Raw genomic sequence first — 25,397 nt, 5'->3', positions numbered from 1 at the left:
GTTAGCATTGTCATCAAGGAGCTAAAGCTAAAATTGTTAGCCGAAAGTGGCTAATGATAGCGTCGTTAGCTCATGCTCGGTTGCCGTCCCCCCCAAGGAAAGAGTCTGGCGACAGCGGAAGCGACGGATCGCGGCGCGAAGCGAGATGCCGACAAGGACTCCTCGGAGAGTAAAGCCGCTCAGGTAACCACGGCGACGGCTCGCGATGGGGCCTCCAATCAGAATGTCTATTTTTTTTTCTCTCCCCCCCCTTTCCAGGATGTGGACCACGAGCCCCCGCCCACCAAGAAGTGCAAAGTGGAGTCTCAGGACTTTGAGGAGACTTAAAGGTTCCTCGATGCCTCCCCTCCGTTAACTCTTATCGGGGCTAATGGACTCGCAGATCTCCCGACACCCCCCCCCCCCCCCCACTCCCGTACCCCCCACCCGACACCGCCCCCCTCCCCTCCTAATCCCTTCTTTCTACCACGGATGTTAGAAATTTGATGCCGCGCTTCCAGTCCGCCAAGAAGGAACATCCGCCTGAATCGGGATCAGGGAGGATTCCGAGGTTTTTTTTTTGGGGGGGGGGGGGGGTCTTCCAGGACGGTCCCGCTAGACTGATTTTAGGATTTCTTTTCCTCAGGAGGGTCAACGCACTGTTACATAAAATGGATCATGGGAAAAAAAAAACAAAAAAAAAAATGTGCTGCTGTTAAAGTGGAGGTCTCTTCTCTCTCTCCATGGCGGCGCCGTCCCATTTTTTGTTTGTTCGGTTTTTTTTACCGAAGGCGGCTCGTGGCGCCATCTTTTTGGTTTTGCCTTAAAAATCCATCCCCGGCGCGGGTTTCGGTCAGTCCGGCGTAGCAATATTCCCACTTTTTACCGTTAGGCCGCCCCGTAGGGCGAGAGGAAAAGCCGTTTTATGGTGCCATCTTTTTATTTCGCCTTAAAATTTATTCCGTACAAAAGAAGGGAAGAGATCACCGTCGTTGCGCGTTGTATATTTTTTGACATAGTGTGGGAGGGTAATCCAAGAAAGCTCGGTGGGTCCCCCCCAGACTTTGTGTTCACTTCCTGTTTTGTTTCTTTGTTTTTTTACAGATTTAGCCACGTGACCAAACAAGTTTAGCATAATTTAGCATGAGAAAACCAGAAAATCGGGAACAACAAAGTGAAGCCCGTTTGTTTGGCTAGAATGTAAACTTCTGGTATGAGTTTTTTTTTTTTTTAAGACAGATTTATCCAGGTAGCCAACGTCCCTTACAAGTATACCGTATTTTAGCATTTAGCATTCACGAGAAGTATGAAACATAATCCAGGAAAATACGATAACAATGCGAGGCGCTAACAGTCATATTTAGCATAGTTTTATCATGAAGTCCGGAAACAGGAAATAGGTCAGACGGCTTTTTTTTCCCGTTCTTAATATTTATCGTAGCGCTCAGTAATGTTAGCGTATGTTAGCGTAAAGTCTCTCTCGAGGGTAGCGTAGCCTAGCATAAATTTAGCGACCAGGAGGAAAACAGGAACTAGGACAACAAAGTGAAGCCTGTTTAACTTGACGCTAACTTCCTACAGTTTATTTTGTTGTTTTTAACCGAATTATCCAGGTGATCGTCATTCTAAACCGTCAATAAAGTTATCATAAATTCCCTTAAAGGAAACTTAATCCAGAAAATAGGATACAGCGAGGAGCGTTAGCATATGTTAGCATAGAGTCTAGAAGCAGAAGGAAATGGAATACGCAAAAATAGGACAACAAAGTGAGGGAATTACAGGGGTGACGGGCATTCCGCAACAAAGTTAGCGTAGCTTAGCGAAATGTCTTGAGGCAGGTGGAAGACGCGATAGACCGAACGATGTGCGTTTGTCCCATTGCTGCCGGACTTGATCCTAACGGTTTTTTTGTTTTTGTTTTTTTTTTGTCATCCAGACTTCTCTCCACCGTAGATTAGACTAGCATAAATTTAGCAAGCAGGAGGAAAACAGGAACTATGACAATTAACTAGCTAACTTCCTACAGTTTATTTTGTTGTTTGTAACCGAATTATCCAAGTGATCGTCATCCCAAACTATCAATAAAGTTAGCATAAATTGCCATACAGGACACATAATCCAGAAAATAGGCCACAGCGAGGAGTGTTAGCGTATGTTAGCATAAAGTCTATAAGCAGAAGGAAATGTAATGCGGGAAAATAGGACAACAAAGTAAGAGAATTATCGTGGTGACGGGCATTCCGCGGCAAAGTTAGCGTAGCTTAGCTAATGTCTTGAGGCAGGTGGAAGGCCCGTTGGCGCGGGACGTGATCCTGACTCCTCTCGAGCGTAGCGCAACCTAGCATAACGTAGGATAACAATGTGAGGCTCGTTTAACTTGATGCTAACTTCCTCCAGTTTATTTTGTTATTTTTAACCAAATTATTAAGATGATCGTCATCCCAAACTGTCAATAAAGTTAGCATAAATTGCCGTAAAGGAAACATAATCCATAAAATAGGACACAGCGAGGAGCGTTTGGCTCAAAACTAACTTTTCGGGGGGGGGGGGGTTGCATTTTTCTCGTTTCTTGTGCCGTCGAATAGCCGGACGAGCGCGCGGCTCTACTTGAAATTCCTCGAGGTAGCAAACTGGCTAGCCGGCTAGCTAGCGGGTGCGCTCACATGGTCGGAGAGAAGAGACGCGGTTTGGAGGACGGATTAGCATATACCTCATTCCCAGTCCAGCTGCGCTGGAGTTTCCGATGCGCTACTCTTTGACATTGACAGTGTAATTAGCATTAATACGCTCACTCACTCACTTTTTTTGTTGGTTTTTTTTTCGACACGTTGTAGCTTTTCACCCCCGTCGAGAACCGGGAGTCGCTTCGAAAATGTGTTCACAGCGTGAAAAACTCAAATCTGGTAACTTTTTAGTTTCCCTTTTCCTGACGCCCTCTGGACCATTTTTGTTTATCTGTAGAACTTGTACAGATTTATTCTTTGGTTTTTGACTTATTTATTCCATCAGTAGTGCTCGGTTTTTATCGTCCAATGGTTTTTTGTTTTCTTAATAAAACTCTTAAAATGTTGGACTTTGTTTTTTTTTTTTTTTTTGGGGGGGGGGGTTCACACACACACCCTGAAATTTGGAAATTCAGCTCATGAAATTTTCAACAAGCGACCAGAAATTTGCTAAACGTGTCGATCATTAATAGACCCACAAAAACGTCTCAAGTCCAAAGTCTGCCACTTTGGTCTGAAGAAGCCATTCTGGCTTGGTAACATCCCGGAGTAAAAAAATTCACCCCGCAAAACCAGTTTCACCGAGCAAGATGGAGTTAAGAAATTCAGCCCCTGGGTGCTACGTAGTATTTAAAAAATTGGGAGAAATTACCATGAGTAGACCCACAAAAAAAGTCAATGATCCCGTATGGTATGGTATTACGGCCAATTTGACCATTTCCAGCAGTTTTTTTAAAAACATAAAATAAAATCCTAGAGATGAGAATGTCCCATTGTTGCTAAATTTGAACCAGGACGCTAAATTGCGGGGGTTATGAATTTGCATGTATGCAGTTCGTGGCGGTGAAGTTTGAAAAGTAAATAAAAAAATAAAATACTGTTAGGCACTGGTGTCAAACTCAAGGCCCGGGGGCCAGATCCGGCCCACCACAGGATTTTATGTGGTCCGCGGAGGAAAATCATGTGAATCAACTTCCATTATTTTATTTTTTTAATTCAGATCTGGGCCAAAATTCCAAATTGTCTTTTCAGAAATGATAACGAGATATTACAAAAAAATTTTGTGTTACCTAACAACAATAGTTGGAAAAACCCATTACCCTTGATTTCTGATTCCAAAACTAGTTCATAAATTTCATGTGTCAATATGATGAGTCGGTTAAAGATTTTTATCATTTCACAGCCGTAACGGCCCTTTGAGGGAAACCGCAAATAAAATGTGGCCCGCGACAAAAATGAGTTTGAAACCCCTACAGAAAAGCCTCGGTTCTCGAACGAAAATTGAGATTTTTTTTTATGCTTCTGTTTTCGAACAAAAATCCGTACTCGGACGCACCCTGACAAAACCCGGAAATAACATATTGCGCGTGCCCCAGACCAGTTGACCCACGACAATTGTCAATTCCAACCCCCTCTCGAAAAAAACCCGGAAATGACAAAACGCGCACGGTGCAACCAGCCATAAAGTGTTGAAACTATACATGTATTGCTACTATGCAGTTTATTATCAGGGAAAGCTTAGAAAAAATACTTTAAAAAGCCAATTTTTTTTCGGCTCGGAACGCATTACTTCTTTTTCCATTCATTCTAATGGGAAACATCGATTCGGTTTTCGAACAAATCACTTCTCGAACCGTTTTCCGGAACAGATTGTGGTCGAGAACCGAGGCGTCACTGTACTATTAATAACTCTGCCCCACGTTTAACGTCATACAGTTATCCCTCGTTTTTCGCGGTCAATTGGTACCAGACTCACCCACGAAAAGTGAAAAAGTTGTGGGGGGGGGTTTTTTGTGTTTTTTTGTTTTTTGCTTCATTGGTCCACGTCGTCACGCCGGTATGACACATTAGTACGTAGCGATTTTGTTTTTTTGGGCCGGGAGGGGGGGGGGGTCCACAATGCACTGAATCAGCGATAGGTGAGCCGCGAAGTAGAGAGGGAATTACTGCATACCTCGCCCCGATCCCGACGTTTTTTAAAAAAATGATAGTCGGTGAAAGAGTGAACTTGCAGTTTGTATTGGACCGTTAAAAGTGTACATGTACAGTACATAGAAAAAAAGGACATATGCACAACACATCCGTAGAAATTCTGGCCACATAGAAAACAACGCGACACGTACAACGAGCACAAAGTTGTTGTTGTTTTTTTTTTTTTTTGCTATACAATAGACTGGAGTGCATCTTATTAACAGGGCAGAAAAATAAGCATTTTTTTTTTATACACTTCAGCTGCGTGATGGCAGTGCGTGCGCGTCGGTCACTTGAGCTTCTTCTCTGTGTTGTACAATTTTTCAAACCGTGAGTCAAATTGTGGATAGAAACGCGCGGAGATTCAATATGACCTCAAAAAAGTTGTGCTTCACATTGATATGTCTTTCTGTTAGCGTGAGACAACGCTAAGCTAGCCCTTTAGCTTAGCGTGAAAGCAAGAATTTAAAAATCTTTGTGGAAACTGAGTGAGAAAACTTTTAGAAGATATGCGGATTGGAGGTGCTATTCCCCTTTTTCCAGGCTTTGTGCTAACATTAGCTTAGCAAAAGAGACGCATTTTGTGCTAATGCCAGACCACAGTTTTATATCATAATCATTAGGATTGTGATCGTGTTTAAAATTAATTCTTCCGACAAAAATATGTAACATTTATTTGTCAAGAAATGTCACGCTGATGCCGTTTAGTGGTTAAAATGACTCGTGCGAAGACGGCGAGTTCGTAGAGCTGCTACAGTAGAACAAAACCGCGCTAGCTAGCTTATCTCGCTGAGGATCGCCACGAAATGCGAAACGTTAACAACAACTGGAAACAAAGTTAACGGATGACAAAAATCCTGATGAAGTGGCAATGCTAAAACACAGTTAACGAGCCAGGTTAGCATAGCAAAGCTAATTTTTAAGAAAAAATTGCATAATATAAACTTGTGTATTAAAATAAACAACTAAAGTCAGTGACGTTAGTAATGCGTTAAAGATTTTGTGGATAAGCTTTGTAATATTTTGGTCCCCTGAATGTGCACTTGACGCAAATTAATGACGAGATAAATGGAGACAAACGTTATGGAAGTGCATAAAAACGAAGTGCTTTTGTTTACCTTTCACGCAACAGTTATTGCAGGTATTGGAGATTTTGTCTACAAAACGTCAACCAGACGAATAAAAATAAAATGTGAAATGTTGGCGGTTTTTTTGGTAAATTTGTGTGGGCGGAACATGGCCGCCCATATTGATGACTCATCCTAAAACGTGAATATCTTTGTGAAAACTCAAAATTTGGTGGACTTGTCTATCGTGAGTGGACCCACCAAAAAATAAAAATAAAACTTCTCACTTAACGCGTACCAAAAACTCTTTAGAACCCGTCACTGAAATGAAACCGGAAGTCTGCCATTTTGGTTGGAAGCAGCCATTTTAGGGTTACGGGGGCCATTTTCAAAGTTCGTTTTCGTTTTCGAATCGTTTTTCCTTCATTCCGCGTTAGCGTAGCGACGCGGCGCGTATGGCGGCAAAGTCCGGCGACGTCATTGATTAGCGGCTCAACGGGAACTTTTGCAAATTGACCGCCGCTGTGAAATACTTACGTCGATATTGCACCGTGTCAGCGTTATCGGGAGCGGGCGGCAGGTCGGTCTAGAAGGTGCGGTCGTCGTTGCAGGACTCCGTGGCGTGACCGAAGACCTCGCAGACCTCGCAGTAGGGCCGCTCGTCGTCGCGGTGGCCGCGGTAGCTGGAGTGCGGCACGGCGTCGGGGCTCTGCGCCTGCGTGGGGCAGTCCTCCGTGTCGTGGAGGTCGAAGCGGTCGCAGATGTCGCAGAAGGGCCGCGGCGGGGCCTTCTTGTCACGCTTGGACTCTGCCGGCTCCGCGCTGACCACACGGCGACAACGTTGAATCAATAGACGATTAAATACGGCAAATAACGAGGGCACGCTTACCGTAATTTCCCGACTATAAGACACAACTTTTTGTACACGTTTTCAACCCTGGGGTTTATGCGGTGATGCGGCTAATTTGTCCATTTTTTCCTAACGGCCGCAAGGGGGCACTAGAGCGGAAAAGGTAAGAGACAGACCGGTGGAATATATGTGCCGAAGAAGAGACTTTTACCCCTCTTAACGCCGCGCTAGCATTAGCACTGTGCTAGCGTGTTGCTGCTGTGTTACTGCTGCATCTCAGTGATTTTTACCGGTATGTTTTTTATTTAACCAGCCCTGTTAGCGCTGTGCTAGCAATAGCACTGTGTTATTGCCGCGTCACAGTGCTTTTTACTGGTGTTTTTTGTTTTTTAACTGGCCCTGTTAGGACTGTGCTAGCATGTTGCTGTTGAGTTACTGCCGCGTCTCAGTGACTTTTACCAGTATGGTTTTTTTTTTTTAACCGGGCTTGTTAGCGCTGTGCTAGCATTAGCACTGTGTTACTGCCACGTCTCAGTGATTTTTACTTGTATATATATATTTTTTTAACTGGCCCTGTTAGCGTGGTGCTAGCATTAACGCTGTGTTACTGCCGCATCTTAGTGATTTTTACCAGTAGAATTTTTTTTTAACCGGCCCTGTTAGCGCTGTGCTACCATGTTGCTCCTGTATTACTTCCGCGTTTGGAAAGAAAAGCTAAGGTATATTATTAAATCGCCTTATGCGGCGATGTGGCTAATTTGTGCATTTTTTTCTAACGGCCACAAGGGGCACTTGAGTGGAAAAAGTAAGAGTGAGACCAGTGGAATATATGTGCCGAGGAAGTGACTTTTAACGGCCCAGTTAGCGCTGTGTTAGCGTTAGCGCTGTGCAATCTTGTTGCTGCTGTTTTACTGCTGCGCCTCATTGATTTTTACCGGTATGGTTTTTTTTTTTTTTTTTTACCCGCCCTGTTAGTGCTGTGCTAGCATGTTGCTGCTGTGTTACCGACACGTCTCAAGTGTTTTTTACTGGTATGTTTTTTTATTTAACCGTATATTGCAACGGCCACAAGGGGGCACTTGAGTGGAAAAGGTAAGCGTGAGGAAGTGACTTTTACCGCTTGCATTCGCGCTGTGCTAGCAGAATGTTGCTGCTGTTTTACTGCCATGTCTCTGATTTTTACCAGTATGTCGCGCTAGCGTGTTGCTGCTCTGTTACTGCCGCGTCTCAGTGATTTAGGCACGTGGGCACATGCGGCTTTTAATCAGGTACGCATGTACGAAATTCTTTTTCCTTTAAAAATGTACCGTGTGAGGCTTATAATCAGGTGCGCTCTATAGTCCGGAAATGACAAATATTTTACACTCATTCGCACCAATCTAGTCTGAACAAAGAAAGTGAAGGAAACGCCACCCGAGCGCAGCCCGAACACGCACGGCGGTGGGGGCGTTCTCACCCTTCTGCGCCGTCATTGCCGATGAAGTCGGTCAGGGCCAACTTCTTCAGTTTGACCTTCAGCTCTTCGTTCTTGCGCTGCAGGTCGACGATGACGCTGTTCAGGAAGTTGATCTGACGGGACAAACGCACGTTTTGACGAGGACGCTGGCGACGGGGTCGGGGGTGTGGAGTGCGCGTCCGCCTCACCTGACCCTCGGCGAACTCTTTCTCCTCCTTGAGCTTCTCCAGAGCTTTGTCGCCTGCAGGGGGCAGCAGCGGCAAAGCAGTGAACAGACAACAATGTAATTGGGCCCAGGGGACCGGTTTACCTGGAGGTTCAAGTCCTGACATAAGATTCTGGTCTATTGTAATGCATTATCATGTCTAATGTCAGTATTATGATTTTTTTTTTTTTTTTTAAATATCATTCCACGGGAGCTCAAACCCAAGCGGCACCTCCGCACCTGCGAGCGCCTCGTCCCGCTCGGCGTCCTCCGGCGCCGCCCGTCCCGCGAGCCGTCGCTCCAGGTCGCGGACGCGCTCGCTCAGCTGAGCCTTGTCGCGCTCCAGCGCGGTCACGGCCGAACGCAGCGTCTCGGCCGCGCCGTTCTGGCACCGCAGCGCCGCCACCTGACGGCAGGAAAGAGCGGCGGCGGCGAAGATGAGGACGACGATGATGATGAATATCATAATGCTGCACGCGCACACCTCGCTCCTCAGCGTCTCCAGCTCGCGCTCCTTGTCGTTAGCGACCAGACCCGACGAGTCCTGCGCGCCCGAATCCTCAATGGAGATCTTCTCTCTGCACACAAAAGTAGCACCTTAATTTAGATTCATGTCTCCATCTGAATTCTTATTAAAATCTTCATTTTGATTCATATTTAGAGTCTTCACTAAGGTCAGCATTTTGAGAAATATTTATGCGCTCTTATTCATATCCATCCATCCATTTTCTTTGCCGCTTATCCTCACAAGGGTCACGGGGAGTGCTGGAGCCTATCCCAGCTGTCGACAGGCAGGAGGCGGGGTACACCCCGAACTGGTCGCCAGCCAATCGGAGGGCACATTGAGACAAACAACCAATCACACTCACAGTCACACCTTGGGTTAATGTTTTTGGGATGTGGAAGGAAACCGGCGTGCCCGGAGAAAAGCCACCCAGGCACGGGGAGAGCACCCAAACTCCACACAGGCGGGGCCGGGATCGAACCCGGGACCTCAGAACTGTGAGGCTTTACCATCTGATCCATCGTGCCGCCCTGTTATTCGTATTTGAGTTACTATTTTTCCTTATTTTCATTCATTCCTCCATTTTTATTCCTATACGTCACCAATTTGAGCAATATTTGTATCACATTTGTATTTATTAATCATAATAGTGTTATTTCATTTTGGTTCATATTTATGTCAGTATTATTATTATTATTAAGTCATAATCCGAATTCTATTCCTGCCCACATTTTTAATTTTTTTTTTTTTTTAATAAAAATTGTATCAGCATTGCCAGCGCGGTGGGATCAGGTGGTAAAGGGTTGGCCTCACAGTTCTGATGACCCGGGTTCGATCCCGGCCCCGCCTGTGTTGAGTTTATTAATTGGACACTCTAAATTGCCCCAAGGTGTGATTGTGAGTGTGGCTGTTTGTCTGTCTCTATGTAACCTGCGATTGGCCGGCGACCCCCGCCTCCTGCCCGTTGACAGCCGGGATAGGCTCCGGCACTCCCCGCGACCCTCGTGAGGATAAGCGGCAAAGAAAATGGCTGGCTGTATCAGCATTACGGGTAACTTTTCAATGCACAGTGACGCTGCGTTTTACGTTTTTTTATGTCTCAAAAGTATTTTTGTCAAAATGGAGGTCTGTCGTCGTACTGGAGTTCTTTTTGACATATATTCCGAATGAAGATGATACTGATATTCATTTTCTATTCCCAGGATTTTCAAAACGTGAAGTCGGCCATTATCCTGTAAACTTAAGAGCTCCTGCTTTACTAGCCATATTTTTTAAATAATGAGAACAACAACAACACAAACATGAGCGGAATCGCGTCTTCCATTGCAACAAACATTTGATCCGCGGCGTCAGCGGCTGCCGACGCGGCGCTGATGTCACCGCTGGCGCCGCAAGGAGGACGCCGATTACATAACGCCAGCCGAGCCCAGGGAGGAAGCAGGAAGTGTTGGATTGCTTTTTTTTTTTTTTTTTTAAATGACAACCAATTACATCCATCTGCAACTCTGACATCACCGTGTGTGTGTGTGGGGGGGGGGGGGCAGTCTACAATATAAAAACAAGGCCACACACACACACGTTCTAAAAATAAATCTGAAAGTCAGGCAGAAGAGCTCAACACAAACAACGTGAATAATTTATGACTGTCGACTGATGGTTTCTGTTTTAATAAACGTAATGCCCGATTATTTATTTATTTTTTTTAAATCATGCTAGAGATTATCTTTACTACCTTTATAGCGACGTCAAACATTTCAGCCACGACGCATAGCAGAACGTGGCATCTGTAAAGCTGACGGCGGAGTCTGCTGTGCGCCGTATTTAAATCAAATAACCATCTGTCCATTTTCTTTTGCTGCTTATCCTCACTCGGGTAGTGCTGGAGCCTATCCAAGCTGTCAACGGGCAGGAAGCGGGATACACCCTGAACTGGTTGCTGGCCAATCGCAGGGCACATAGAGACAACCAATCACACTCACATTCACACCTATGGTCAATTTCAAATGTCCAATTAATGTTGCGTGTTTTTGGGATGTGGGAGGAAAACCGGAGAGCCCAGGAAAAAACCCACGCAGGCACGGGGAGAACGTGCAAACTCCACACAGGCGGGGCTGGGATCGAACCCAGGTCCTCAGAACTGTGTGGCCAAAGCTTTGCCAGCTGACCCACCGTGCCGCCCATAGCAGAACGTGGCATCTGTAAAGCTGACGGCGGAGTCGGAAAAGTGAGTTCTGCTGTACGTTATTTAAATCAAATAAACGTCCCTCCGCCGACTTGAACGTCTCACCTCAAATATAACAACGAAATCAAATATTAAAAAAAAATAATTGGAAGAAGAGCTTGGGGAATCTATGCCTGAAAAGTATTGCCGCATATTTTGTTAGTATGCATTAGTGATCCCCCTGCAGTTTTTCAAGGTTTTTAAGTACATTAATACCCCGTTATCCGTTCGCTTTAAGGTAAAACATGTTTGTTGGTCACCATTATATGGTCAAGTCACATTTTGATATTTATTTTATATATATATATTATATATATATATATACACCTTTAATTCTCTTTTTTCAGTTTTACAGTCAACTTCAACTGGTGGTGGCGGATAAAAAGCTTGAAGCAAGCACACAGTGCCTCTAATTTCTTCTTTTCGCTTTTGTACGAGCCCTCCAAAACGCAGATTTTCACCATTTGGCGGGTGCGTCGGGAACAGTCCCCCGCCCCCAACCCGCCCGGTGATAAACGGGTAGCCTGTATACAAGAGTGTGTTCTAAAAGCCACGAAAGTGTACTCACACGTCCTTGCGGGCGAGGTGCTGCCCCTCCTGAGCGAGACTCAGCTCCTCTTGGTATTTGCAATTCTGCTGCTTCAGCGCTTCCAACTGGGCACAAAACACGCCACACGATATTTATATGTCACAAATGCACGGACACCGACATATTTGGTGTACCGTTGATCGCATGTGAACGGCTGCGAGACGTCTAAAAATAAACTTTCACACACGTGCAACAGGAGTCAATAATTCATTCGCACTTTGCTGTGTCGTTAAACTACACACGTAGATGATGTTGGGGAGGCAAGCGCATCACAAGTCGACCAACAACAACAACAAAAAAAAAGAAGTCATTCCCGAAAGGACAGAGGAAGTCCGCCATTTTAGGTTCAATTCCCCCATTTTCCAAGGCATTTTAGGGAAGATTCGTCCCCAAAACCAGATGAACTAGCGAAGATAAAAGCAAGTCGGTGTACCAATCGTAACCAGTCCCAACAAAAGAGTCTCAAAAAGTCGTAGAAAGTCGGCCATTTTGGCTCAAAGCAGCCATTTGCGGGCTATTTCCGCCATTTCGTGGGGTCCTGCAATGACGCAAGAGGCGCAGTTCCAATGCGCTTTCAGCCCTTCATCAAAGTCTAAGCAGCTTCCGTTTTCTTAGCCGCTCATCCTCACGAGGGTCGCGGGAGTGCTGGAGCCAATCCCGGCTGGGCAGGAGGCGAGGTTCACCCTGAACTGGTCGCCGGCCAATCGCAGGGCGCACGGAGACAGACAACAATCGCGCTAACTGTCACACCTTGGGGCAATTTAGAGTGTGGGAGGAAACTGTTGTGCCCAGAGAAAACCCACGTAGGCAGGGGGGAGAACACGCAAACTCCACGCAGGCGGGGTCCGGGATTGAACCCGGGTCTTCAGAACTGTGAGCCCAACGCTTTACCAGCTGCTGAAACCGCTTCAGCCCTTCAAATCACTCGGTTGTCGTCGCAAAGCAAAGTCATTGCGCTTTATTAAACTAGTTTCTTTCTTTGCATTACATTTGATTACGTTTTTTGATTTGTACGTGTTGTTTTTTTATTATTATTGTTTTGATAAAAGGAAATTGAGAAATTTCTCGGCCACGAAACAACTCCAACTAGAAAGATGGCGGTACCACGCTGTATGTTTCTAAAAAGCCAAAAGGTCGTACCTGGAAGCCGGGCGAGTACACGCCGCCGGAGTAAGCGTGACGCACCGCCGCGACGTCCATACCTGCGCCGGTGCCGCCCAACGCCAGCTTAAAAACCGCAGCGCTGCTGCACGGGCGTCAACGACGCGCTCGCCCGCTAACCGGCATCGCTGACGCGGTCCAACCGTGCGAGGGAGACGGAACGAGCTCCCTCCGCATCTCTGGCTTCAATTATGTAAGCCGGACTAAGACCCGCCTCCAACCCTCCTGCAGCCGCCGCCACCGCTGCTCTCGCAGCCTTTTAAGTTTGCGACGCGGCATCGGCTGATGTCCGCGCGCGGCGTACGCGCCAGCTGTCGAGATAGAAGTCCGTGATGAATTCCGCCGCCGCGGCACGGCGCGTGGTGGCGCGGCTGCCTCGGAGTTGTGAGGTTAGGGTTTGAATCTCATCACACATCGCAAACACAGCAAAAAAATAAATACAAAATAATAATAATAATAATAAATCATCCACTGTCCTGGATTTTCAGCACAATATGGGGTAAAAATAATTTTGTGTTCAACAGAAGGGAAGGAAGAACTACTACTATTTTTTTTTTAAACCAAATTACAACTTCAGACTGTATTTCTGATCCATTTAATGTAATCTTCACGAAATAAGATTTCTTTATTCTTTCAAAAATGTTCTCATTTCTAAGGAAGCCCAAATTTTTTACAGTACCTCACACAAGTGAGCAAATTTTTGTAAATATTTGATTATATATTTTCAATTTACTGCTTATGCATTCATTATAAGAATAATTTAATTATATTATACTATAATATGCTTAATTACTCAGTCATTAATGTCTAAAAGTGAAAATTTGTAGACAAATCTATTTTATTAATTAACAGGAGATTAATAATAAACATCCATCCACCCATCAATCAATTTTTTTTTGCCGCTTATCCTCACAAGGGGCACGGTAGTGCTGTAGCTTATCCCTGCTGTCGACGGGCAGGAGGCAGGCTACACCCTGAACTGGTCGCCAGCCAATCGCAGGGCACATAGAGACAAACAACCACACTCACAATCTCACCTTGGGGCAATTTAGAGTGGAGGACGAGGTAACCGGAGTGCCCGGAGAAAACCCACGCAAGCGCGGGGAAAACATGCCAACTCCACACAGGCGGGTCCGGGATTGAACCCGAGACCTCGGAACTGTGAGGCCAACGCTTTCCAGCTGAGCCACCGTGTCGCTAAACAATCCTGAATATTTTTATAAACATTTTTTAAAAATCATATACACATCTGCGATATTTTTTCCAATCAAATTTCAAATAATGCTATGCTTTGGTTTTAAAAGTGTATTTTTTTTTCTTAACTCTTTCACTGCCAGTAAACAAGTCGTCAATGGCAGTGCACGTTTCAAAGGTAAAAGTTGCCCCGCCTCTCCTCTCCCGGCTTTTCAAAATAAGACAAAGCGCAGCTATGAATGAAAAGAATGACATTGGCACCTCGTGCGCAGTTTGGAAACTTTGGTAACGTGAATTTTTTTCTATCCTGGGGGGGATGGCGGGGGGCATGCATCATATGTCTCCCTTTTCCAAGATGTGTCACGTTTTACGCGAGCATCAGTTTGATGGTTATTTCTCCTTCCATAATTCACATTATGCCACTTGAGGATGACATCATCATCATCATCATCATCACACACTGCGGCGAGCACATTTGTGAGCGCGGCGTCTAACCTGCGTCTCCAGCGCCGCCTTCTCATTGGCCAGCCTCTCCAGAGACAGCGACGCCCCCGCCGAAGTCTCCACGGCCTGCGTGGACAAGAAGGCCGAACATGTGACTGGCGCGCTGACGTGACTTTATTACGACTGCGTTTGCCGCCCGAGAACACGGAATAATGCGTTTTGTGCTCGGCGCTCATCGGAGCGTGCGCGGGAACGCTGAGTACGCGGGTGCCCCGGGGGGGCCAAGGTGCTCTATTTAAAGCGGGGGTCCCGAACCGCCAGGCCACGGACTCCATTTGGCGCTGGGATGGACAAAATGTTTTATTGCTCATCAGTCTGAAATAAGTTTTATGTGGAAAATGATGAGGCGTTTCCTGCGCCAATGTGGAAATGCACAGGTGTCAAACTCAAGGCCCGGGGGGGCCAGATCCGGCCCACCACGTGATTTTATGTGGCCCGCGAAGGCAAATCATGTAAGTCAACTTCCGTGATTCTTGTTTAAATCTGTACCAAAATTTCAAATTGTCACGTCATAAATCATAACGTTGAGGTATTGCAAGCGTTTTTGCATTGGCAAATATCAATAATAGTTGAAAAACTGATTCCAAAAGTAATTCATAAATTTCGCATGCTACAATGTGGCCCGCGACAAAAATGAGTTTGACACCCATGTGATAGGGGATGAACACGAGCAACGTCATAATTTTTATTTCATTTCTATAATCTTGATTGTCTCTACCGGTTTTGTGAGATAATTTGGGCTGAAAATGCCCAAGATGTCCATTTTCAAGCCATTCTATTTTTATATTCTACGCTCGGTCTTATTTCTCATTAATACACCATATCATGTCAATAATTTTGCTCTGATTGGATAGTTCATTTTCCCCAAGTTAAATGTGGAACACAACTCCGCTCTGATTGGTCCATCTCACGGCACCTGCCGGTGTCCAGTCGCCGGGAGTGGCTGAGCGTCCTGCGTCCTTCGATGTCTTACTATCACCGCCAAGTACAAATAACCCGTTTTGCCGTTCGTTAAGTTGCAAATACAGTACAGCCTCGGTTCTCGAACAAATATTTCGAGATTTCTTTTGCTTCTGTTTTCGAACGAAAATCGGTACTCGAACACCCCTGAAAAAACCCGGAAATAACAGAATGCGCGCAGCCCGACCAGCTGACCCACCCACGACGCGCTTTGTTATTGTCAATTCGAAGGAACCCTCGAAGAAAAAAAACATACATAACTCGCGCGGCGGTTGATTCAGTTTTTGAACAAAGCTGTTTTCGAACCGCCTCCTAGAATGGATTGTGGTCGAGAACCGAGGCACTACTGCAGGGGTCAACTCATTTTTGTCGCGGGCCACACCACTGTTCCGGTTTCCCTCAGAGGGCCGCGATGACTGTGAAACAAAAATATTTAGTCATATCATCAATTTATGGACTTGTTTTGCAATCAGAACTCAAAGGTAATGTGTTTTTCCAACTATTCACGTTTGGTAACGCAAAAATGCTTGTAATATCTCAACTTTATCATTTACATACATGAAAATTTGAAATTTCGGTACAGATTTTTACAAGAATCGTGGAAATCGACACACTAGATTTGGCCTCGCGGGCCACACAAAATCGCGTGGCCCCCGCGCCTTGAGTTTGACACCAGTGCTCTACTGTACGTCAAACTGAAATGATGTCACGGACTCATTTTGAGGGAACGGGACCTCCAACGCGACGTAAACGTCACCTGAGTCAGCCGGCTGTTGAGTTCTTGTTCTCGACACTGGCTCGCATCTTTCAGCGCCTGACAGTCCTTCTTCCACTGCTCCGCTTCTGACGACAGTAAACGTTGCGCACAGTTTATATACTTTATGCGTCAAGCCGATGAATTCCGCGGCTCCTTCAGGTGCGCCCGCCCGGCCCAGAGAGGCGCTTACGACATAATACTACAGCTCCGCCGTTTTACCTTGCGCCGCCTTCGCCATCCTGGCGCCCTCCTGCTCGGCCTGCTGCAGCTGAGTTCTCTGCGCGGGACAAAAGAACGGCCGTCAAGACGCGATAACGTTCTCGTCCTTTGACTTCAGCGGACGGCAATGAGCTTTGCGGAACCAACGCCTCCTAACGAAGGCCACTTTACAACGAAGCCCTCGAGCGCAAATAAATCCAAACGAGCTGCTGGAAACGGCTCGTCGTCTGTTACCCGAACTTGAGCAAAAGCTGGTGTTGTTTTGTGGCGGATCACGTTTTTTATCTTCTGAGGTAATATCATATTGCAATCCCGCGGTCAGCGGTCCAGGAAATCCGACTTACCCAGAGCAATGTCACGACTTTTGAAAAACTGGGCGAAACGGATGTCGCCGACAGCCCAAAAAAGGTTTTAAATTTGACAATTAAAAACAGTGAAGCAAAAATGAGACCTCCGTCGTTTGTTAGCTTGAACTTTCCAAAAAACATTTCTTGGAGCTCATTCAGAGCAAAAAAACAACACGGGGAAAAGACACTGCGTAACTTCTGCTAACAACCCTGGCTAAACCGAGTTCCTCCTCGACGTCACGACAGAATCGCTTCACTACACTTCCTTGACACCGATGACTTAGCCAGGTCTTGGGCGGTGCTGAACTGAATAGGAGGGACTTCAGTTCTATTCGACTTCCGAGGAGTTTGATTGGATGTTTAGAGACGGCGTGTCTTGGACCACAGGTGTCAAACGCAAGGCCCGGGGGGCCAGATGCGGCCCGCCACATGATTGTATGTGGCCCGCGAAGGCAAATTATGTGTATCCACCTCCATGATTTTTGTTCAAATTTGGACCAAAATTTCAAATTGCAGATCATAAATGATGACATTGAGATATTGCAAGCGTTTTTGTTTTACCAACCCATTGACCCTTGATTTCTGATTCCAAAACTAGTTGATACATCTAATGTGTAAATATGACGGCTCACACGGTTTCAGTCATAATGGCCCTCTGACTGAAACCGTAACTACAATGTGGCCCTTGATAGAAACAAGTTTGACACCCCTGTCTTGGACTTTACTCATATTTTCTTACCAAGGCGCTCAACTGTTGTTGCAGGGAGTCCTTATCATCCTGCACAGACCGAAACTCCTTGTCTTTGCTTTCCAGATCCACGCTCAGCTCGCTGATCTGCCGTAGACAACATACGCGACACGTTTTGACGTCGGCACGGCGTCGACACGCGAGTCACGGGCGAGTCGCAACTGACCTTCTTCTCCTGGGACTGGGCCTGGGCCTTGAGGCTGGCCAGCTGCTGCTGGGAGAGCGACGCCGCGTCCTCCTTCTGCAGAGACGCCCGCAAGCGCAGCTGCAGGTCCGACACCTCGCGCTCCAGCTCCATGATGCGCGAACGCTCCGACACCGTTGCCACCTGCGTGGCGAGGACGGGAACGAGAACTCTTCTACACCGCACGCCTATTGTGAGGTACCTGTTAGCACTAGCGGTGGCTAACGGCTGAAGGAGAAATCATTTGTCACGATGGAACCTTGGGTTTTGTTGATTAAACTGTTCCAAAATCGTACAAACATTTTTTTTTTTTTAGCTCTTTCCTATGGAAAATAATTCAAATGAAATGAGAATCATACATAACTAGCAAAATGTATAAATGAACATTTAACCTCACTTTCACCTTCTTGAAAACTGGAGGAGCGGTTATTGTTTGTCAGGGGATTCCACAATTTTCATACTTTGCTACGAGTTCATTTTTTAATTCAATGGTGTTTCCCGTCTTTACTATTATTATTATTATTAAGTCTTGCACTTGGAACTTTCTTCGGTTCCATGGTGGATTATTGAGCTATCAAACTCAAACGAGCAACAACAACAAAAAAAAAAACAACAATGCTCGCTAACTCTTTAACAACGACATGTCATGTCAATATCCAAGACGCTTATCCTCACAAGGGTTGCGGGAAAGCGGGAGCCTATCCCAGCTAGCTTCGGGCGAAAGGCGGACCGCACCCTGAACCGGTCGCGGGGCGGATATCGACACCATCGCTGAGCGGGAATCGATCCCACGCTGCCCGCGCCAAAGGGCAGGCGTGTGTACCACTACGCCATCGGTGACCGTAAAAAAACGTGTCATGCTACATGACTTGATTTTTGTAAAATGAACCGCCAGGGAACTGGGGCGTTGAAGTTGCGGTAGTATTTATCCATATTATTATATATTTATAATTCATATGACAAGCGTGTCGCACAAGAACGACAGTATTATCCCCGTGTAAAGGCGGAATTGTTGCCCATTTTCAAATGTTACCCTGGTGTCCTCTAAATCCCGCTGGAGTTTGTCAGCTTTGGTCTTTTCAAAGAGCAGGCTCTGCTCAAGCTCCTTAATGCAGCCGTGCTCCAGGCGGATCTGCGTCTGTTAGTGCGAGAGAGAGAAAAAGCGGCGAGAAAGGGGGCTGATGTGCACGCTTCGGGCCACGGCAGCAAAAGCGGGATCGACGAGGCGCGTGCCCGGCGGGGGGACGAAAGAAAGAGGGACAAAGGTTTGGTCAAACGATGTGAGCGATGAGGTGGGAAGCGAGATGACAGGCGAAGCCGCAAACGGAGGTGACGGGTAAGGTTGGCAAGTGAGGAGAGAGGTCAAGCGCGTGCACAGGTGAAATCTGCCTTTGCCTCGTCTCCATCCGTTTCCTTTTGCCGCTTATCCTCACCAGAGCCGCGGGGAGCGCTGGAGCCGGGGAGGAGGCGGGGTACACCCTGAACACCAGTTCGCAGGGCACGTCGACACAAACGGCTGCGCTCACAATCACACCTTGGGGCAATTTAGAGTCTGTATGTTTTCGGGATGCGGGAGGAAACCAGAGCGCTCACCCGGAGAAAACCCACACTGGCGGGTCCAGGATCGAACCCGGGTCCTCGGAACTGTGAGGCCAACACTTTACCAGTTGATCCACCGTGCCCAAATTATATCATCCATTCATCCATTTTCTTTTGCTGCTTATCCTCACAAGGGTCGCAGGGAGTGCTGGAGCCTATCCCAGCTGTCAACAGGCAGGCACACCCCGAACTGGTTGCCAGCCGATCCCGGACCCGCCTGTGTGGAGTTTGCATGTTCGCCCTGTGCACTCCGGTTTCCTCCCACATCCCAAAAACACGCGACATTGATTGGACACACTACATTGCCCATAGGTGTGATTGTGAGTGCGGCTGTCTCCATCTGCCCTGTGATTGGCTGGCAACCAGTTGAGGGTGTGCCCCGCCTCCTGCCCGTTGACAGCCGGGACGGGCACCAGCGCTCACCGCGGCCCTTGTGAGGATAAGCGGCAGAGAAAATGCATGGTTGGATGGAAGATAAGCCAGAAAAATATCACATGCGTGTGAATGAAGCCGGGGTAGACGGAGGAGGCATCCATGGCAAAACAAATGCAGCTGAAGTTTAAGGAAAACAAAAACGGCCTTTATGAGGCAGACTGGACGTAAACTTGTACAAGCTCCAACTTGTTTGGGGTTTTTTTTCTGGTGGCAAATTTGGTCAGGAGGAGTTGACTCGTTTAAATTTAATCTCATTTCATTTTCAAGAGGGGGATGGGAAAACCTTCGCCCTCCAGGTCCACATTTGACAGCAGGTCAACCAACTCCGCTCTACAAACTTTGACGGCGAAGTTTCCTTTCAGTCGTCTGGATTTTATGAGGCGGGACTTTTTCAAAACGCCGAGCTTCATGAAAAACAGATGAATTACATAAGCGTGAAGTCACCTCCAGGTCGCCTTTGGTGATGCACGCCTCCTCCACGCGGAACTGCAGGTCTTCCACTTTCCTGTGGCGCGGCGGGAGGACAAGAGTCAAGAAGACTTTCCCGAGTCCGAAAGTTTTCAGCGAGGTCCCCGAGAGAGCGCAGACCTTCGCTCCTCCTCCAGCTGGTTGAGCAGCTCCACTTTGTCCCGGTCGGCCGCTTCCACCATGGACCTCAGCTGGTCCAGCTTGGCCTCCGTCTCCAAGGCGTACTAACACAAAAATTGTACTTATGTCAAAGGGACTCAAGTAAAGGTAAAAAGTATTCCTTCAAATTGCTTAAAGGGGCCACTGTCATGAAATACATGATTTTCAGGATGTTATTAATGAAAAAAAAATGGCAGCTCGTATGGAGCCATCCATTTTTCGTCACCGCAAAACATCGTCTAGTCATCGTGAAAAATGGATTGCACGGGTGCAAAGGACGAGAGCTTCGTGGGTTCCAAAGGACAGGTAGGAGTGTATACGGTTACTACAAAAAAATAATAGCTGGAGGGTTGGACGGAAACCTTTCTGAACGTAACAAAAGATCCGCATCCGTAAGTCAGAGGCGCTAAATGTGTCGACGTGTCCGCCGATCACGGCTTCGGCCGGGGTGGCTCATCTACGCCGCGCGGAGGTGGGTCGGACGGGGAGGTGGTTTTGCCGTGATCCGCACGTCATCTAAATACGATAGGGTAATATTGCACCGGTCACGTCGCTCGATTGCGAGTTGTTCTCTTCTTTGAAAAGAGCTTCTGTGTCCCATATTAGGTGGGCGGACGAGCCGCCGCCGAAGCCGTGCCTCGGCTCATAAATACTGTCTGGGAGTCTGTTGTTAGTTGGAAGTGACCCGCAAATCATCTAAATGTGGCTCGAAACCATAGGGTATTACTGCCCCGGTCACTTGGCTCGATTGTGAGATGTTCTCTTCTTCGAAAACAGTTTCCGTGTCTGAAGGGGCGTGTCCCACCGTAGGGGCCACAGCGTGTTTTCAATGGCGAATGTCCGGGGTGACGTCACGGGCAGGAGATGCAGCCAATATGGCGACCACTCGGATGTCGAATGACACTTCCGCAACTTTGCGCATGGACGACGCGCTCCCCAAAATGTTGAAAAGCCCAGGTGGACCGCATACCTGTTCCCGGCCCTTCCTCAGCAGGGTCAGCTCCTGCTGCACCTCCCCGGCGTGGCTGGTGGCCTTGGCCACCTCGCAGCGCTCCAAGTCGCGCTCGGCTAGCAGCTGCTCGATGTGCTGCTGCTTCTCCTTGAGCGCCTCCTGCAGCGCCGTGGTGCCGGAGATTTTCCGAGCGTACCTGGCCGACGTCTCCGTCAACTGAATAAAGACGAGGACGATCGCATCAACTTAAAAATCCAGAACGGCGAGAGTGACGAAGACGCCGCCGTCTCACCAGTCCCGCTCGGCTGGGTTTGCCGCTGACGGAGGAGGCGGTGGAGCTGATGGAGCTGATGGAGGAGGCGCTCGGGCTCCTCTTCAGGAGGGACCTCCGGCGGGAGCTCCGGGCTTTGGTCGGCGTGGTGCACGGGAAGCCGATGCGCGTCACCTTGTGGACGGGGGCGAAGAGGCCGTACCGCGGCATGCACTGGAAATACCTGAACGGATGAAATGAAATGTGAATCCGGAATTTAAACTTTGCAGGTTTTTGTACAATTGCAACAAATCTAGCGAGTTTTTGTGGAGGAGCCGGACTAAAGTGTACCTGGGAGGTCCAAGTGGGTGCCGGTGAGAACGTGTATTGTGTACCTGGTGCCCGCTACCGCCCCGTCATTCTTGCCCAGAGGCTCGTCCAACTCCACGCCGCACCAATCCCCTTTGGCGAAGTCCGTCTCGCCCAGGAAGCGCACCACTCCCGCCTTGGTGCCCCCTACCAGGACGCGATCTCCTCTCCTGAGCTCCCGCTTGTTCTTCTTCACGGAATCCGTGTCAGACAGGTTGGTCACCGACTCCGTGGATTGGACGGTTCGGTTCAACACGCCGGTTATCCTCCCGCCGGGGGGAACGTTCCGTAGGTTTTCGACGCTCCCCGTTGACGGGGTCCCGACGGGCGCGGCCTCGCTTCCAGTTTGTGTGACCTTGGCCTGACCCCCGTTGGCCTCCTTTTCCGGGAGGGGCGTCCTGGACAGCTTGGAGGGCCGCGTGAAAATCCCCATCCCGTCGTCGCACTGGAAGTAGCGCACGCCCGCCACCGAGCCGTCGTTCTTGCCGATGGGCTCGTCCAGCACGATGCCCGCCCACTGGCCCGGGGCGAACTGCGTGCTGCCCACGAACTGGACGTGGCCGGGCTTGTTCCCGTTGATCCAGACCCGCTCCCCAATCTGGAAATCCGGGACGCCATCCTGATCGGGGGAGATGACGCCGCCGCCGCCGCCGCCGCCGGGCTTCTCCGACGCTGGAAGAGGTTTTGGAGTTCCTGCAATTGCAGGTTTCAATGACCAGATGGTCTCTAGTCTTGTCACCCTCTGTCCAGCCTTTTCCTCGCATCCCTAACTAGTCCACACCACAGGTGCCAAACTCAAGCCCCGGGGGGCCATATCCGGCCTGCGAAGGCAAATCATGTGTATCGACTTTCATGATTTTTGTTCAAATCTGTACCAAATCGTCATATCATAAATGATAACGACGAGCATGTTTGTGTTACCAAACTACAACAGTTGAAAAACCAATTTCTCTCAATGTCTGATTCCAAAACGAGTTCAATAAATTTCATATGTAAATTTAAAGATTTTTATGGTTTCACAGTCGTAACGGCCCTCCGAGGGGAACCGTAAGTAAAATGTGGCCCGGGGGACCAGATCCGGCCCGCTCCGTGATTTTCCGTGGCCCGCGAAGGCAAATCATATGGATAAACTTTCCAGATTTTTGTTCAAATCTGTACCAAAATTTCAAATCGTCATATCATAAATGATAACGACGAGCACGTTCGTGTTACCAAACTACAACAGTTGAAAAACCAATTTCTCTCGATGTCTGATTCCAAAACGAGTTCATAAATTTCATATGTAACTTTAAACATTTTTATGGTTTCACAGTCGTAACGGCCCCCCCGAGGGGAACCCTCAGTAAAATGTGGCCCGGGACAAAAACGAGTTTGACACCCCTGGTCGACATTCACGCAGTAGTAGATTCCGCCTTGACAAATGAGCCAAAAATATCCCGTCTTGGAGGGTTGCGGGGTGAAAGCCCGATTTGGGGACTCCCGTCTGGGGTTCTTACCTGAGGACGAGGCGGACTTGACGGCGACGACAGCCGGACGGCCTATTTTAGTGGGCAGCTTAAGCCCGCTAATTTTGCCCGCAGTACTCATGGCTCCTGCTTTCTCCATTTTATGGAGGGGAGTCCTTCCCAACCATGTGAAGGATGGGACCTGAAACACGCACAACCACATATGATTTTTATTGATTATGTAAAGCATAGCAGTTTATATACAATGTGAATACTGATGATTTGTGATGTACGTATTTGAGAATTATTCTATAGAACCCTACGAACAGCTAGACGGTAGATGCTGACAAACTAAATTAAAATCTCAGTGTAATCCCACCAAAACTCCCTGCTTCTTGTAAACTCATATTATTATTATTATTATATTTTTTTTTCATATGGTCTAGCTATTAAGTGCAGATTTCCACGTCTGGTATATCTCACAATAAACTTGGGGGGGGGGTCACTAGAAAAGAAAAGTCCCAGGACTTCTGTCACAAAAGTTATATTTCAAAACAAAAATATGAATCAGAATTAGCTTTATTGGACAAATTAAGGTTGAAATTGAAACAAATGGACGTGTAAGTTGAATTCAGAATGTTTTTTTTTTATTACTTGTTTTCAAAAAATGTTCAAATATGACTTAGACATAGGCGACGATGATATTGTGCTGTTGCACGAGTGCAAACCAAGAAAAATAATAATTTTCTTTGATGGATCTCATACGAGGCAGAACTGATTAGAGCGTCTGCCTCAGTTACAGGACCAGGGTTCAAATCCATGGCCCCGCCTGTGTGGAGTTTGCATGTTCCCCCCCGTGGCTGCGTGGCTTTTCTCCGGGCACTCCGGTTTCCTCCCACATCCCAAAAACGTGCAACATTTATTGGACACTCAAAATTGCCCGTAGGTGTGATTATGAGTGTGAACGTTTGTCTGTATGTGCCCCGCGATTGGCTGGCAACCAGTTCAACCCCGCCTCCTGGCCGAAGATAGCTGGGATAGGCTCCAGCGCTCCCTTGTGAGGATAAGCGACTGGACGATGTTATTTGATGAAGATTCAATGCATTGCCTCAGTTCCATTTCATTTCTTGTCAAACTGACATTCATTTTTCACACTTTTATTTAAGTCGAAAGTTGCTCACCAGTTACTTAGTACTTTTATCCACAGAATACTTATGTAACAGTACTCTTACTTGGGTACAAATGGTGAAAACCATACTTGCACCGCTGAGGATCACAATCCATACCTTTCTGTGCATCATCTTTTCAGCGGATAACGGTTATTCGGGTTCCACTGAAATGAATCGAGCCGGTGAACGGTGCACCGCGAGTACGCGGGGGCTTAGGGCGAACAAAACAAATCTCTGCTCGCTAACCCCGCCCAGCCGGCGCGCAAGCACCAAAACAACGAGCGGTCCCCGTCTCCTGTCAAATGTCCCTGATGTCAACCTCCAACTACTTTTTTTTTTTTTTTTTTTTTTTTTTTTACGACGCCAAATTATGTTTCAATACGTCAGCCATAAATAAAAAAACACAACAAAGGCGTGTGTCGTGTGCGTGGAGGGGAGTCGTCTTGGAAAGACTTAAACGAGAGTTAAACCTTCCTAATAATTAAAGTATCCTCCTCGTTCAGCTAAAACATGTTTTCTCCACAATAAAAAAAAATGGCGTATCCACATTGGCAATGTTTAAAACTATTTTTTTTTGATATTTTTAGCCTCACTTCCATGTCGGTGTGATTCCCCAGCTAGCTAGCAACAGATTAGCAAATATAAAGGCGTAAACCGAGTAAAAAATATGACAGCGTGTCGCCCGCTTTAAACGTGTTGGCGACGTGAAAAGGTCGACGTGTGGTGTGGCGAAGTGTCGCCGCGGACGCTTACTTGCTGCCAGCCGGGTCGGATGCTGCCGAGTACCGTTACATGACATGTTTTTGTTTTTTTTATTATTATTTTTTTTTTTTTTCCAGACAGGCAGCCTTTCCCTCCTCTTCGTCTGCTGCTTCGGTCTCGCCTGGAGTGACGTCACAGGTTTACTCCAT

At 47.3% G+C, this 25,397-nt stretch overlaps 2 protein-coding genes across 5 annotated transcripts in view; one reads left to right on the top strand and one right to left on the bottom strand.

Annotated features, from left to right (window-relative positions):
- Positions 1-3,049, top strand: part of bcl7a (BAF chromatin remodeling complex subunit BCL7A) — a 7,157-nt gene extending 4,108 nt beyond the window's left edge. For both annotated transcript variants that reach the window (XM_061800549.1, XM_061800550.1), the window contains exons 5-6: positions 98-183; positions 259-3,049. In XM_061800549.1, coding sequence (XP_061656533.1) covers positions 98-183; positions 259-327 — 155 coding nt within the window. In that variant the 3' untranslated portion in view covers positions 328-3,049. The remainder of the gene's footprint in view (positions 1-97; positions 184-258) is intronic.
- The window catches only part of clip1b (CAP-GLY domain containing linker protein 1b), a 25,660-nt gene extending 263 nt beyond the window's left edge, over positions 1-25,397 (bottom strand). Inside the window, exons 1-19 of one of the 3 annotated variants that reach the window (XM_061800546.1) lie at positions 25,240-25,397; positions 23,369-23,519; positions 21,899-22,565; positions 21,546-21,747; positions 21,272-21,469; positions 20,263-20,366; positions 20,119-20,179; positions 18,674-18,778; positions 17,623-17,784; positions 17,448-17,543; positions 16,362-16,419; positions 16,143-16,228; positions 14,417-14,491; positions 11,546-11,631; positions 8,736-8,829; positions 8,492-8,657; positions 8,235-8,287; positions 8,047-8,159; positions 6,278-6,561 (exon numbers count right to left, since the gene is read on the bottom strand). In XM_061800546.1, the coding sequence (XP_061656530.1) occupies positions 6,327-6,561; positions 8,047-8,159; positions 8,235-8,287; positions 8,492-8,657; positions 8,736-8,829; positions 11,546-11,631; positions 14,417-14,491; positions 16,143-16,228; positions 16,362-16,419; positions 17,448-17,543; positions 17,623-17,784; positions 18,674-18,778; positions 20,119-20,179; positions 20,263-20,366; positions 21,272-21,469; positions 21,546-21,747; positions 21,899-22,565; positions 23,369-23,477 (2,670 nt within the window). In that variant the 5' untranslated portion in view covers positions 23,478-23,519; positions 25,240-25,397 and the 3' untranslated portion in view covers positions 6,278-6,326. Of the gene's footprint in view, positions 1-4,697; positions 6,562-8,046; positions 8,160-8,234; positions 8,288-8,491; positions 8,658-8,735; positions 8,830-11,545; positions 11,632-14,416; positions 14,492-16,142; positions 16,229-16,361; positions 16,420-17,447; positions 17,544-17,622; positions 17,785-18,673; positions 18,779-20,118; positions 20,180-20,262; positions 20,367-21,271; positions 21,470-21,545; positions 21,748-21,898; positions 22,566-23,368; positions 23,520-25,239 lie in introns of those variants that run through there. The other 2 variants (XM_061800545.1, XM_061800547.1) reach the window with 2 other exon arrangements.

The sequence above is a fragment of the Syngnathoides biaculeatus genome, chromosome 17, assembly GCF_019802595.1.
Source record: "Syngnathoides biaculeatus isolate LvHL_M chromosome 17, ASM1980259v1, whole genome shotgun sequence".
NCBI classification, from domain to species: Eukaryota; Metazoa; Chordata; class Actinopteri; order Syngnathiformes; family Syngnathidae; genus Syngnathoides; species Syngnathoides biaculeatus.
The sequence above is the reverse complement of the archived record's forward strand: the minus strand, read 5'-3'. Positions and strand labels throughout refer to the sequence as shown.